Source organism: Bombyx mori, chromosome 15 (genome assembly GCF_030269925.1).
Source record: "Bombyx mori chromosome 15, ASM3026992v2".
NCBI classification, from domain to species: domain Eukaryota; kingdom Metazoa; phylum Arthropoda; class Insecta; order Lepidoptera; family Bombycidae; genus Bombyx; species Bombyx mori.
In genome coordinates, this window is record NC_085121.1 from 8,002,033 (window position 1) to 8,017,365 (window position 15,333).

General features: G+C 36.0%; 1 protein-coding gene across 1 annotated transcript in view; it reads left to right on the forward strand.

The window, feature by feature from the left end:
• Nucleotides 1-12,314, forward strand: part of LOC101745723 (mucin-2) — a 55,096-nt gene extending 42,782 nt beyond the window's left edge. The window contains exons 3-10 of the mRNA XM_004928693.4: nucleotides 5,941-8,836; nucleotides 8,922-9,160; nucleotides 9,264-9,340; nucleotides 9,412-9,787; nucleotides 9,868-9,998; nucleotides 10,104-10,253; nucleotides 10,524-10,681; nucleotides 11,053-12,314. Coding sequence (XP_004928750.1) covers nucleotides 5,941-8,836; nucleotides 8,922-9,160; nucleotides 9,264-9,340; nucleotides 9,412-9,787; nucleotides 9,868-9,998; nucleotides 10,104-10,253; nucleotides 10,524-10,681; nucleotides 11,053-11,173 — 4,148 coding nt within the window. The 3' untranslated portion in view covers nucleotides 11,174-12,314. The remainder of the gene's footprint in view (nucleotides 1-5,940; nucleotides 8,837-8,921; nucleotides 9,161-9,263; nucleotides 9,341-9,411; nucleotides 9,788-9,867; nucleotides 9,999-10,103; nucleotides 10,254-10,523; nucleotides 10,682-11,052) is intronic.
• The last annotated feature ends 3,019 nt before the right edge of the window (nucleotides 12,315-15,333 follow it).

Sequence of the window (15,333 nt, forward strand, 5' to 3'; positions counted from 1 at the left end):
CTAAAAACAAACAAAAGGAGTCCGTCCGAAGGGAGATACATCAAAGGGAAAACAAAATTGTTATTTTTATTGAATTCCGAGCATTTTCATATTTGTCTACCTTTTAAACCTTCTCTGGACTTCTACAAATAGTTCAAGACCAAAATTAGCCTAATCGGACCAGCCGTTCTCGAGTTTTAGCGAGACTAACGAACAGCAGTTTATTTTTATATAGACAGATTATATTCTTGAAATGATAAATCGTAAAAAAAAACATAAAAGAAAAGTCATGTGAACGCACACCATGTGACAGGATGTACTCGTAGTGCCCGTTCAAAGGACGGGTCTGACTTAGAGATATCAACGGCATACGTGAATGAACTACATAAGGTGCTCTTACGGAATCTATTTTGCCAATATCCAATACCGCATAGTGGATAGGGGCAAGATAAATGCCATATAAAACGTGATCCTTTTCCAAAATATATGGGTAGGTGGCATTTATTAGGCGGATTCCGCCCACCCGTGTCGAACTTCCCCTGACGTTGGTACCAGTAAGAAGTCAAATATAAGATGTTTGTGTAGACTGTAGAGCACGTCTTGTCATATGAAGACATTTATTCACGTAGGTTTTAAGAAAAATTGAGTACACAATACTCAGAGAAACTATTTAGAAATTATAGTAATCAAATTAAAAAATCTAGTTGCAATTTAAAATCGTGGTCTTTTGTACAAACAAATCCGATATAATAATGAATTTCGGTGAATGTAATTATTTAAGTAACAGCAATGTTGAGAAATTCGTTAAATTTCGCGTTTTTCACGAGCCAAAAATAAGAGTGATCGATTTTTGCGGAGGCCTATTTTATTACAAATTCCTTTATCAAGAGCTGCCTTGCGCTAACCCTTCTCACGAAGGATCAAAGTTATTGATACACCGATCCCGTAACAGGAATTGTTTTAATATTAAAAGTTATAAAGGTGTAGAACAATAACCAAGTTGTTTATTTAGTATTAGGCTTGCTTAAAACATAACTCTTCTTTATGATAATATTTTACGAATAAATAAACACATATTATGTATATAAATACCTTGTATATAAATATCTACATACCTTACATTAATATCACAAGTCGAAATACTGTTGATCACATATTTATACCACAATTAACTTCGTCATTAGTTTCACTGGCAGAGGACTTCATGACCTCGTATTAAACAATTCTCGAAGTCGCACTATAAGTTAGGATATACGAAAATCTCCTTTTGTTACATGACCTTATTTGACCTTTTATTGGAGCTTCTAGAAAGGGGGTTCACGGTGCTTACGAGAAATACGACACGAACAAGATACTTGAACTTAAATTAAATGGATTAATAATTGTAAATAGACATGCTTTAACAAAAACTGACTTCAAATAATAAAAAATATATATTCCAAAACAAATTAATCTTTATCTTTATCTTTATAATGTTATAAAGAGGAAAGATTGGTTTGTTTGTTTGTATTGAATAGGCTCCGAAACTACTGAACCGATTTGAAAAATTCTTTCACTGTTTGGAAGCTACACTACACACACCCGAGTGACATAGGTTATAATCTTTTTTTTTTTTTTAAATTACGTATCCTTGCTGAAACTCCAATAATGTAACGCAAGGTTTAAAAAAATTACCGAAAATATTCTTTACATCGCGTGCCCTGCGAAAACTATTCATGATAGAATAAAATAATGTGCTACGACTTTGTAGAACACATTATCATTCACAAACGAGTGTCGCGACAGCGTATGTCTAACTATTATAGTTATGCTGCAATAAGTGTTCTTTTATTTAAAAAAATAATAAATATTATACAACGTCAAATATCGTTGAAATTGCTGTTAAAGTCCCGAGCGGTGCCGGAGCGGGCCGCTAGTATACACTAAAAACAATAATCATCGAAATCGGTTGGCTTTAGTTATTGTGTTGTTCATCTATTTGTCGCGCATGTCCTTAATGCAAATTTATGACTTTCTGGTTTTCTCATGGATACCATTATCAGAACTGGACTAAATTAAAATGGGAAAGCGGAAAGCGTCAGCTTTCTGATAAAAAAACAATCATCAAAATCGATTCACCCAGTCAAAAGTTATGAGGTAAGAAACATAAAAAAACTTACAGTCGAATTGAGAACCTCCTCCTTTTTTGAAGTCAGCTAAAAATAAGTTTAAATATCACTGAATAGTTTTGGGTGAATTTTCGCACTATTAAACTCGCACTGTAAAACCTTTTAGGTAATGTAAATAACATGAAAATTTCGGGTACATCTTCCGCGGGTTCGGGTTTGTACCAACGGATCTATAAATCGACTGGCGATTTATGGACTGGAGTTCTTGAATCATAGCAACTGTTTGTGCCAGAAAAAAGCAACCTGTTTCATTATTTTCGAATTGGATTGCGCTACGTCATTTGTCAAATAAATGTCACTTACATTTTGTAACGTGTAATGTTTAGTGAAGATGAAAAAATGTATTTTCGGTCTGGTTCCAATTTTTTTTTATTATTACCGGAGATTATACATGTTACATTCTAAATACCATCGCCCACCTTGAGATATGACGTCGTAGTATCCGCAGAATTAATTCAAAGGATATCCTGCTCTTCAGCCGGGTACATAGTTTCTTCGCGGCAGAGATAATAAATAGATATAGATAAAAAGCACACAACTTGTAACTCTTCTCACCATTCTTATACCAGTGTATTAAATGCTAAAAGAAACGAAATAGAAAATGTTTAAGTACAATTTCAGCGGGTTCACCGCTTTTAATACTGTTTTTCAATTTTCTCTTGTGGTTCTTTTCCTTCGACTTGAAAAGTTTTTCTAAGCACTTGAAACATACTAGTTATGTAATAACATACCTTTTTTATTTTATAGATACACAGTGACAATTCCCTGCATGCGGAAGTTTTAAAATGTAAAAAGCAAAGTCATAAAAACGCCGAGTGTATATAGCCATAAAGTTGAAAGTCCCTTTCATACACGTCAGGTGCAGGTGTGCTCAGGGTACAAGTGTGCCCTTCTAATTACTCGCGATTTATTTAATTTGTCCCGCTTTTGTATAAACAATAACAATTACGTATTGCTGCAGACTTTAATGTTGCGATTTTTAAAAACAAAATAAAATAAGTTATCATCATCATCATCATCATCATCGTCAGCCTTTATTTGCCCACTGCTGGACATAGGCCTTCCCCAATGCCTTCCACAGAATGCGGTTTTCCGCCTTCCGCATCCAAAGACTTCCCGCCGTGCGCACTAAGTCGTCGGTCCACTTGGTTGGAGGGCGCCCCACCACTGGTACCCATCCGTGGCCTCCATTCGAGGACTTTCTTCCCCCACCTGGCGTCGTTGACTCGACAGACGTGACCGTCCCATTGCCACTTTAGCCTTTAATAAAATTAGTGCGAATACGTTACTTCAACACACTTTTACCATTATCTGGCTTTGTTTCACTAGCCAAGATGCCTTCAGTCAATATAGTCCAAAGCGGTCTCCAATTTTTTTAGAAGCAACAACATAAATTCCTCCATCCACATCGGGATATGAGGTCGAAGTTCAAATGCAGTTACTGGTTTAACTGGTTTAATACCTTTAAGACGCGCGATTCTTCTTCTGATTGGCCAAGCCACGGCCCAACCGCATTGTTAAATAGTTACTGTGTTACATGGAAATCCTGCGTCATTAGGCCGGCAGAAAATGCACTTTGTTTTCTCAGACATGTGAACGACTTTCTAATAATTGGTTACCGAAGTCCAAGGGCATCATGAAATGCATGCCACTGTCTACGTTGAGACGTGAGATTGCAGTCTCAATTGTACTACGTAACGGTAATACCACCCTTCAAGCATACAGAATCGCAATAATCACATAAAAAAACAAACAAAACTTTCTGTGATTGTCTTTAATAGACGCTAAAATATGATAAATAAAAATAATTTGGAAAATATTATAGATCACTTTCAACAGTCTCCAACTTTAATGGCAATTCCTGTTAACGTAAGTTAAGTTATGATCGTTAAAGATTTGCAACCGCAGAACACGGTCCTGTCCAAACAGACTGTGGTAATAGACTAGTGGGATTAATATCTACTGGGATCATCACAACGCCATAAGTAAACTAAAGTTCTTACTATGCAATAATGGAAAACTATAAAGAACACTTAGGTAAATGTAAGGGTGTCTTACATGAGATTATTGTTGGTGTTTACACTAAAACTTTGGAAACTTATATTTTATCCTATCGCGTAAGGAACCACGAACGCTACTAATATCTTTACATCATTTATCATAGGTATTTTAAAATCGTACAATCAAATTTGATTCAATAAAATGACAATACTTTTAAGATTTTAACTTTACAGTATTTTCCTAAAATCTTTTAATGTTTTTATTATTTTAACCAACACAATATAGGTTATGGAAACAAGACATAAAACGCGTTAGCTAACACCAAACACCGGTCTCTGAAAGGGATTGAATAAACCGTACATTAACACTATGTCCAAAGCTAAAGCAAACATCGACTCGCAAACATTAGCCTCGGCGCGATATAACCTCAAAACATGGCACATCCCGGGGGAAATTTCATTTCTCGCAGCAGCTAACTTCATCGAAAAAATGTATCGACGTCTCCAAGACCGCACTGGGAACGATTCCTTTGATCCTTTTGAAACTGACAGCTAATTAGTCAACGAATTCGATTTCATAATTCGACTATTGTAGATTGTTTTTGTCAAAGTCACTCGAATACTTCCAATTACTAAGACTAAAACCAAAGATCCCCAGACAAAAAGGTACCTAAGACATAGATTTACTTAATTTTTGAGCTGTTTTTATCTCGATCTATTGAAGATCAACCTCGTTACAACTTCGAAAACCAAACGTAAGTAAAAGTTAAATCACGGAAACGACAACCTTAATAATCGGTTACATTATTAAAAACTTGATCCCTGAGACTCGTGTAGTTTATGAGCGAGCCAATTTATCGATTTCCTATTACGCTCAACGATGCTTCAAGTCGAACCCTGATGAGGACCGCCGCCATTCTTAATTAGGGATATGATCCGCAAGAAAGTAATTTCCCCGAGATTATCTCTTCCGACGATGTGGACGCCGAAACCGAGGGCATAATAATTTGGCGACGGTGCCATAAAATGTGATTAGGATCCGGCGTATCTTCATTTTTTCGAGGAATATTTTCGCGACACGTCGCCTGTTCCAAATCGTAACTTATATTCGCCAAGCAAACGTGTATTCTAAGTAGAATATATTATAGCTACTTCATTTGCTTTACATGTTCTTTATAATTTCTGAAGCGTCATATCTTTCGATTACACATAAACGTAAAACAGTAATGCGAACATTACAAATAAGCAGATAGATAAGTACTATATTCATATGTAGCTATAATTTATGTTTTTAATTTTTATGATCAATGAAATATTATATATTTAGGAAAAGTTTCGTCCAGATTGCATCAAAATGGTTTCCAATAGCATTGTGTTCTGTACAAAGAAAACTAAAGTCAATTAGTATATTATTCTCTCATAGGACGGAGCAAAAAATTGGTAATGCTTTGTCGTTTAAAATGAAGTTAATAAAATAAAACACGGTATCAGTTAATTCAATATTTTTTAATAGTACCGATTTGAATAGCAACGTAAACACCATCTAATGTAATAAGTAATGTAATAATAGACGTCCATTTGCAAATTTCCAACCCCATCAATAGTAAAATACCCGCCTAAGCTTCCGACCGTACAACATGGCAGAAATATACTTGAACTTAAATCTAAGATAGACTTTTACTACGTAGCGCAGGTATAAATCTTTTATTGTGATTTCATAGTTGTAAATGCGTATTACAAGTTATTATGACTACTACTATTAAACATTGCTTCATTTTGGTTTTCTTTTTCAGATGAAAATGACTTCGACTATCCACTGGTGGAACGAAGTTTTGCTCAAGTTCAACCCCCCTTATTTTCAAATGTTCGACCGACGACATTTTTTGAACACGGTGACAGTTATAGAATCCCAAGGCCCTCGCAACAACCGCTTTATAATCAAGGAAACGTAAGGTTTCCTAGCCCAAACTACAATCAAAATCCATCACCGTTTCAACTACCTACAGGAAGGAGTCAGTCTGGAGCCCAGTACTATATTAATCAACCAGAATTCACGCCGCAGCGGCAGAGATTTAGACCTGCATTACCTTATAATTTTCAACTTCATCCAGCTTCTACAAAACGACCTGAAGTTTCACAAATCCACTCGGTCGCTTATCAAAACGATCCATCGAAACCAGAAACGTTTCTGGGTCAAATAACTTTAAACAATCCCGACATAGATTACTTACAAAATAATAGATTCAAAAACATTCCATTTGACGGTAGTAACAGTTTAAAAACCAGCATTCAGAATGGACATTTAATTCGTGATGACATAGATATTGACACTGATAACCAAGACCTATTCGAGCAGCACAGAGTTACAACCTACAATCCTACTAAGCTTGTTAGCAAGCCCAAATTGAATGGCAAACCTGCAAGATTTTCGCACTTTGTTCCTCCGCTAGCCAATAATAAACCGAATTCACAAAATACACCTTTCCACACAAGAAACAATTTGACACCGGTAAAAACGAATGCTAACATATTATATCATAGTTCTACCGAATATAAAGCTTTATTAGATTTGGAACCACTTCTTGAAGAAGAAATTAGCGATTTAAGTACCTTTAGAGAATTAATGAAAAACACACAGGGTTCACATGACGTTCAAGTCATAAAACCTAATACAACTGATGATTCTGAAGCATTTGACGATAGTAAGCCTGATGCTAGTTATATGAATACCGATAATGTACCTAATTCAGATAAAAGCCAATTCCTTAAAGTAACAACTAGCTCTTCATCACCTGCTCCAACAACTATATCAACAAGTACTACCACTGCTAGTAATACACACGTTGATGAGGATAATGATGATATCTTGGATGACGAGGAATTTGTTGAGTATTACGATGATGTAGATAGTTCGGAAGTCAAACCAACTGTGCAGACGCCACATCATTCCTCTGAACATGTAACCGATATTTATGATGATTACGATTCTACGGAAGAGCCTGAAAGCTCCACAGATGGTGTAGAAACAAACGTGACAAAGGCTTTCGATGTCCTTGTAACGAATCCTAACAATACAATGGTTAAAGATGATAACTTTAAGCATTTTGTTGACACAACAGTAATAGACCAGTTAGATGGTAAAAAAGAATTGACAAGTCCTAATACTTATATACCAGTGTCGGAAGAAATAACTTCTATTGAGCCACCATCTATTTTAGGACAAGAAGTAGTTTCAGTTGTGACTACGAAAAGTGTTGTGAATGGTACTATATCTATTCCTGATGTAACATATGCTCCTAGTACTGCAAAAATTAATACAGAAACTGATACTATGTTATCCACAGTTAAGAATCATCAGAATGATTCTTCATCACCGATCACAACAGAAAGCTGGATTGTTGTTGCTTCAGTGCAAACAAGTCGAAGTGTCTCCGGTGCTCGATTTTTACCTTTCCCAACTGTCGAACAAGAAGAAAAGAAACAAGTCTTAGCCGATGACAGTGATGAAGAAGATCAAGAAAATGTAACCAGAGACCCAAAACAAGACATTGGTGCTAGCAGTGGTAGTTCATCAACAGAAAACATTAATGACAAATTAGATAGTATACAGTCAGAATTATCTAGTGCTGTTTTATCAGGAAGTTTAGACAACGAGAACAAAAATATTGAACTTATAACAGAATCTACAACTGAAAAAACTTCAACACCATCTACTACTACCACTACCACAACAACAACTACTACTACTACTACAACAACAACAACCACGCCTGCAGTTCCAAATGTTTTCACCTTGAAGAGTACTCAGCCACCGTCGACAACAGTTAGATCTGCACCAGAACCGTTACCAGTAATGGTCAAAAAGTTTGCACCTAGAGTAACATCGTCCACAACACCGAAACCAAAGAAAAAATTAGTTACAGTAATGGATGAATTGCCTGTGGGTCTCTTACCTGCTGGATATAAACCTAGGTCGTCGTTCAAAGATAAGCGAACTACTTCGACCACGACTACAACAAGTACATCTCGACCTCGTGTTAATGGAGCACCAATTATAAATAGTACGCAAGCACGATCATCTGGAATAAATAGTCAAAATAAGGTTATTATTCTAGATGATAAATCACTCCTTCCTAAAGAATACAGACCGAAAGACCATAAATCACAAGAAGAGGTGAAAAAAATCCAAAAGCACGATTCAAGTACATTGCTACCACCTAGCGATAAAAATCCTACAGAAGCACCACTAATAAATCAAACGACAACGGTTAGTTTGTTGAATAATATAGATACTGTGGATATATCAGCATTTTTGCCCAAAGGATTTAATTTAAGCGCCACAACAGAGACAAAACCAAAAGAAGTCATAAAACCTATAGCAGTACCTGTCGACATCCGAGCGCTATTACCTCCAGGTTTCAAATTGAACGGAACAGAAAATAATTCAGACGAAAGTCCAATTGTAAAATTGACCGTTGCCGACGTTTCCAACTTATTACCACCAGGGTTTAAATTAAATGATACAGATACAGAATCTGTTTCGTCTAGTTCTACAACCAAAGCACCAGGGGGTATCAAATTAGTTTTCCCTTCAAGACCAGGAGGAAAAGTCAATAGGAAAACTACTACACCTAAATCATTAGGTCCATCACCCGTTACACCAAAGATACAAAAGGGATGGCCCACCAGGTATGTTACTTTTATCCCACCAGGTACGTTAAAATGCATATTGTTTTTTCTCTATTAACACAATTATTTATTTTATTAATTATAGGGCTTCAACTGAATTCACGGGCTGGCCTTCACCATCGACAACTCCATTTTCGATTGAAAAGCTCTTGGAAGCTCAGAGAAATGCAACTGCTACAAGTCCACTACCTGAATTTAGTACTGAAGCAACGACACGACGATCCACGACTACGACAACTACGACCCCAGTACCGCCACCTTCGACTACTCCCGGTGTATGCCGTAAAGAATGTGATATAGCAGCTACTATCAAAATTGTTTCAGGTACATAAATAACATCATTCTTATGTTTTCTTTTTACACTGTAGAAAACTGTAAATTACAATAAGTATTTAAAACATTTATTGTTTATTTTTTTCTATTTTAGGAGTCAAGTGGGTACCCGAACTACTAGATCACCATACAGACGAATGGCAAAATCTTGCAAAAGATGTCAAAGAAGAGGTACTTGTATTTTCAATAAGTATTGCCGTTTAGTTTAATTAAGAGAAATAAGTATTTTATTTTAATTTCAGCTCAATTCTGTGTATTCGAAATCGGATAATTTAAGAAAATGGTATAAAAATATTCGAATTGACGGATTCAGTGAGGGTTCTGTTCTGGTTGACTATTTCATTGAACTGAACAATGTAGAAGAAAGAATAAACACGCTAGATTTGAAGAAAATATTCCATAAATCACTTCATGAGGCTAGACCAGGCTCAGTAGTCGAAACGGTAACAACACCACGAAACGATGATGAGTTTGATCCAGATGTGATGCTTGGAGATCAACCAGATGAAGAAAGAATGAAAAAAAGTAACGAAAAAATGACAAAAACAATAGATAAATCGGCAGGAAAATTAGAGATAGGTAAATTTGTTATGGATCCTGCATATACGGAATTCATTGGTGAGTAAAATGTTTCTTTTTTTTGATTGAAAGCTTCAGCTTATCTTAATATTATTACTTTTTTAAATTATATTTTATAGTTTTACCGAAGCGTGATGAGCCTACAATGGTGGTTCCTGATGAAGAATCACTTTTACCTCAATGGGGCATTGCAGTTATTGTCATAGCATTAGCCTCCCTGCTATTCGTCGTCATTTTTGGAGTTACAGTCGTAAGCAATAAAACATATTAACTTAATAATTCCTTTAGTATATTCGTTTATTTAATTTAAATGTATTATGATACTACTAAATTTTCCTGTGTTCATTTATCTTAGTTGGTGAATCGGCAAAAAAGTGCCAAGGCAAAAGCACCTATACCGTTGAGTGAAGAGATGCTTCGAGATTTAGACAAAAGTCATATGGGTGGCTTTGATGACATGCATCAGTTAAAAGAACGGGACTTACCTTATCTTCCATCAGGAAAGGTAGTAAAACTATAAGCTTTCACAATATTTTAATGCCTAATACTAAATTTCTTGAGTTTTTTGTGTGGCTGGGACAACCATAAAGATCTCACTTAAGATTAAAAGAATTGCATTTCTAGATTGAAAAACTTAAATTACGTATCTACATACATCTATATGGCTGAAATTTAAAATATGGAACTCTTCAAATCATCTCAGAAGATCTGACCCCTTCATATCATAAAAGGGGTTTCAGTACATTTTATCCCTAAATGTGATTTTATTCCACAGCGTATGTCAACTGCTTTCATTGAGCAATTAGCATACCCGAACCCTGGTGACTCTTGGCGATCGGAGTGGACGCCGCAATTACAGAAATATATGCAGCATTATACGCCAGATTCGGGTCGGGGATCACAAACTTATGGTCCAACGAACAATGGTTATGGGTAAGAAAAACAATTTCACGATTTTATATTATAGATGTAAACGGGAAGTTAGTTGGCCGATCAATGCGGTGCTTAAGGAACATCAATAAGCATAACAGGAATGTACTGATACAAGGAGTATTATAAGTTTGGTAGTTGTAGATACCAGCAGCATGTTTGTTATATCTACGCAATAAATAGTTTTAAAAAGGTGTTTCTACGTTTCTATAGATGTGACCTCGGATTTAGATATGTCATCCTAAAATACGTCGACCACTAGCAAATTTTGAAGCTCTAAAATAAAAGAAAACACCATAGATTTTATAGGTTATCAATATTTAAAAACTGCTCAGAGCGTTTGGCTTATTTCCAAAATACCTTTCTACTTTCAGATTCAGTGCTTCCCAAATATATGGACAGACAGGAGGCGGATCCCAAATATACGGTTACACGGGCGAATACCCGCGTGCTCACTACCCGCGACGACGCTCCGACTACGACAGCAACTTCTAGATTTCTTTAGAAATATTGCTAACTGAGACTTGACAAAACTTTGACAATATACCCTTAAAGTCTTGATTCTAGTACGTTTAGATCTGTTTCAATTCACACTGTATAAATATCAAAATTATCACCGACATCAAAGACAGGTTGTGAAATACTTTATCATCATATACATTTTCCTTATAGAGTACGAGTGTTGTATGAGAAATTTAATATCAATTAGTCCGGCCTATTTAGGACGTGCAGTGCCAAACAAGCAATTCCTTTGCAATTTTATACATTCTGTTTTACGAAAGCTTTATTATGTAATTAAATTGACTACTTAGAAAAGATCGATTTGCCAAACATAAAAGAAATTACGACTGATTGTGAGATGTAAATATTTAGGATAAGAACTCACCTTATTATAAGCGACTGTTATCGTAGGTGAGGCTACGAGAAATTCTGTAGATAACTCTTTGCATACCTATATTTGCTCAGAAAACTGTAGTCTTGAATGAAGGCCAGGGTGTAAGCGTGAAACGCCTATGTGTGCCAAACGTTCATTCGTCTGTGTGTGTGTGTAAATATAAACAATACTTAATATCGTATAGTGTTAATGTTATCTTAGGACGGTGCCAATATTGCGTCGCCTCTACCGGAGACGCACCACGTTCAATTTACGAACGAAGTTCAAGCAAAATATTTGGAGACTATCATATCAGAGGTCCCGTTTTGCTGATACATAAAATAATTACATAACATCTCACTATCGAGGAGTTTTGTTCAAATGTATTTAAATAATGAACGAAATTTTACATTGATGATTGTCAATTTTTATTAATTCGCAAATGAGTAGTTGTTAAATTTGTTACTTGTAATTTTAATAGCGATTTCGCGGTGTAAACTTTAACGTATATGAGGTTTTAATATTTAATAAAATGTATGTCTTCTTGATTGTGTCAAAAATTACATCATGGATGTCGATTGTATTGTAAATTCTGAGAATATTGCGAATATATTATACCTACTTACCATTTAGAATAAGATTAGTTGCATGAAAATTTGTGTATATAAAACCAATTTTTGTACATGTAGTTTTTAATTTAATTACTGAATTAGTGACAAATTATATAACTAAGATCCCCAATATAGATACATGATAAAAGTGTATTTTTTTTTACTTACATCCCAACCAAAAAAGAACCAAAAATTATCATCTGAATTTCCATCTATTAAATTACATGAAAAACTCAGCTAATGAATCGTGAATGAAACTGAATAGTCCACATGAATACTTAATAAAAAATCTCGGTGCTTTTGAAAGCACGATTTTTAACGGCGGCTTGTAAGAGCGTTACCTACTCATATGTGTACGTGCATTATTCGGAAAGCCCGTAATCATTTACAGACGATGAGTGCGTTAACCCCACCGAGTATAAAAGTAACGCTGGTAATAACCAAAACCCTTCATTTTAATAAAAAGGCCTACACAAACATGACATGCTAAATTTGAGAATATGTTTTTGCATTTGCATTACTTAACTTGGTACGGAAGCTTGTTTAAACTACATAAATTAAGATTCAACACACACAATTATTACTCATAAACATAGACATAGACATAAGCAAGATAAGTCCAGAGCATACTCGAATTCCAGTTGTATCGAGAGTGTTCTTGGGAATGTTCTGGAAACTTGTAGTCCCAATGACTATAAAAGCGTGAGATAGGCTACACGAAGACAGTTCTGTTCGAAGCGAAACGACGAACGAATCACCTCAAGAAAACTAAGAAGTGAATCGTGATAGTGAATTCATTAGGTAACAATTTTTCGTAATATTCTACTATTTAATGCTATTGTTATTTTAATTAGTATTTCGGTGAAGAATTATTCTTTATCCTGAACTCCAACACGAAACAATATTAAATGTACGTATTACAATCAACAACAAACAATATTTTAATTTCAGGCCAAATTCATACAGAGATAAGATTAAGGCAAATCTAATGCAAGTTATGCCTACATAATTTAACATGATTTAAGAAAATTGCTTATGACCCTTTTTTTAACGCTGAGGAGGACATTTATGGATACCCGGTCGAGAGGGGTAACAGACCGAATTATGTCGGACTCCCGCGCCTCCAGAGAAGAAGAGGGAGAAGAGGAAGACCGGGGTCCTCCTCTGCTTCCAATTCCTGCCGGAAGACTACGCCTTGTGAAAGGCGCGCAAAAAGCATTAGTGACTAATTTCCATTTACGAGTATCACCGTCACCTTTGTCGTGCAAACTAACCCTGATTTCGAGCAAACCGCTCTACTAATACCACAGGCTGGATCAATAGGTTCTGATAATAGGTTCATTAAGGTTCACATGGTTCATCGATATTAGTACCAAAATCCTGCCTTTTTCTGACCTAAATCAGTTAAATATTACGGAATGAAAGGAAGAATAACCATTATTAAAATAGACTTAAGCCTTTGTCATCTAGTCTGGAGGTCAAAGGTGCCATCTATTAACTGCTAAACACTAAGAGAGCCACGAGAAGAATACATAATATATACCTATTTATATAAAAATTCATACATAGGTCCGAACCGTGTTAGTTGCCTATTAATCGACTTCAAATTAAAAGAAGTTTCTCAATTAATGTCGCATGTTTTTTAAACAAAATTACTGCAGAACATGCCGAAGTTGTAAAAATAAATATTCGAGTAGGTCAGTAACACAATTGCTACTTCAGTGATTTTCCATTACGACCATTGACCTAATTTGTGAATGAAGACACGCCTTTCTTACTCGCATTTCGAAGTCACCCTATCTATACCTGATACCGCATACAAAAGCTTCATTTCGAACTCTGGCCGCATTAATGTAAACTCCCCTTTTAGATCTTCGCTATATCTTACCTTCGATGTATAGAGCCGGAATAGTCTGGTCCTCATTACCATTGAAATAAAACCTCCCGAAACGTTTACCGTGGAGGGATGTAAGGCGATTTCTTCTTGGATATTCATTTCCTTTTTATTGCTTCAACCCGCTTAGATATAGCACTCGTAATGAAATACTAAATTTAGTACGAACGCTTTATAGCATATACCATGTACGTAACACTGACTTGAAGTGTTAGGTTTTTCAGAAAGTTGTCAAAATGGATTGCGTACATTTTTTTATTGCGCAAATGGATGATCGAGATCACGAATCGGTTACTGCCAAAGACATATTTTGCAAACTATGGAGCAGAGCGACTCAGCAGTTTAGAAAAAGTTGTACCAATTGGCCCGTGGTATTATTTATTTCCGTGTTAGCTACATATAAGTACCGGTAACTCATACCCGATCCTGTAGACCGAATGGCAAACAGTCGACATCGCCATAAGCACGGCATTACGGATCATCCCGATCCATTAACGGTGCTTTTAGGTACCACAAGGTCCGGTCACCGTCCTCGCCAAACCCGCCGCTTTATGTAGGGCTCGACGAGTGAACTAACCCATAGTCACAGCCCACTGAGTTTCTCGCCGGATCTTCTCAGTGGGTCGCGTTTCTGATCCGGTGGTAGATTCTGCGAAGCACTGCTCTTGCTAGGGCCAGTGTTACCAACACTCCCGGTTAGAGCCCCGTGAGCTCCTATCTACACGTCAAGGAGAAGCTAAAATAACCTCTCAAGGCTATCAGCATAGGTAGGGGGAAAAAACCGGTAACACATGGAAGGAAATATAATAAACACAAACCCTAAATATCTTGGACAAAGCCACTGACACCCACCAGGAAACTAATCCAAGCGCCTGTGATGATAGTCAATGAGGCCCAGAAACTACTAATAGTTTTATAAACTCAAAAATAAATAAATATTAGACACCTGAATAATACAGCACGGTCAAATAATAAGACGTCAGGATAATAAAAGACCACGCCGTTACAGTTTCCATTAGGCCACGTACATTAATAACGGGCTGCCTCGGAGATGCCTAATGTAATAGAGGCCATACAATAAATCGCAGACTTGTTAAAGGCATGCTCATTACACTTACGATTACTTGATAATTTATTATAACTAGTCAGGTATAAGTATTGTCACACAGTAAAAACTTTTCTTTTAGAATGCTGGCCACAAAAAAGTTTATTGAATTCGAATTTCGAATTATTCATGAAAATAAAATGTATACTTTTAGAATTTTAGTCATTTTTG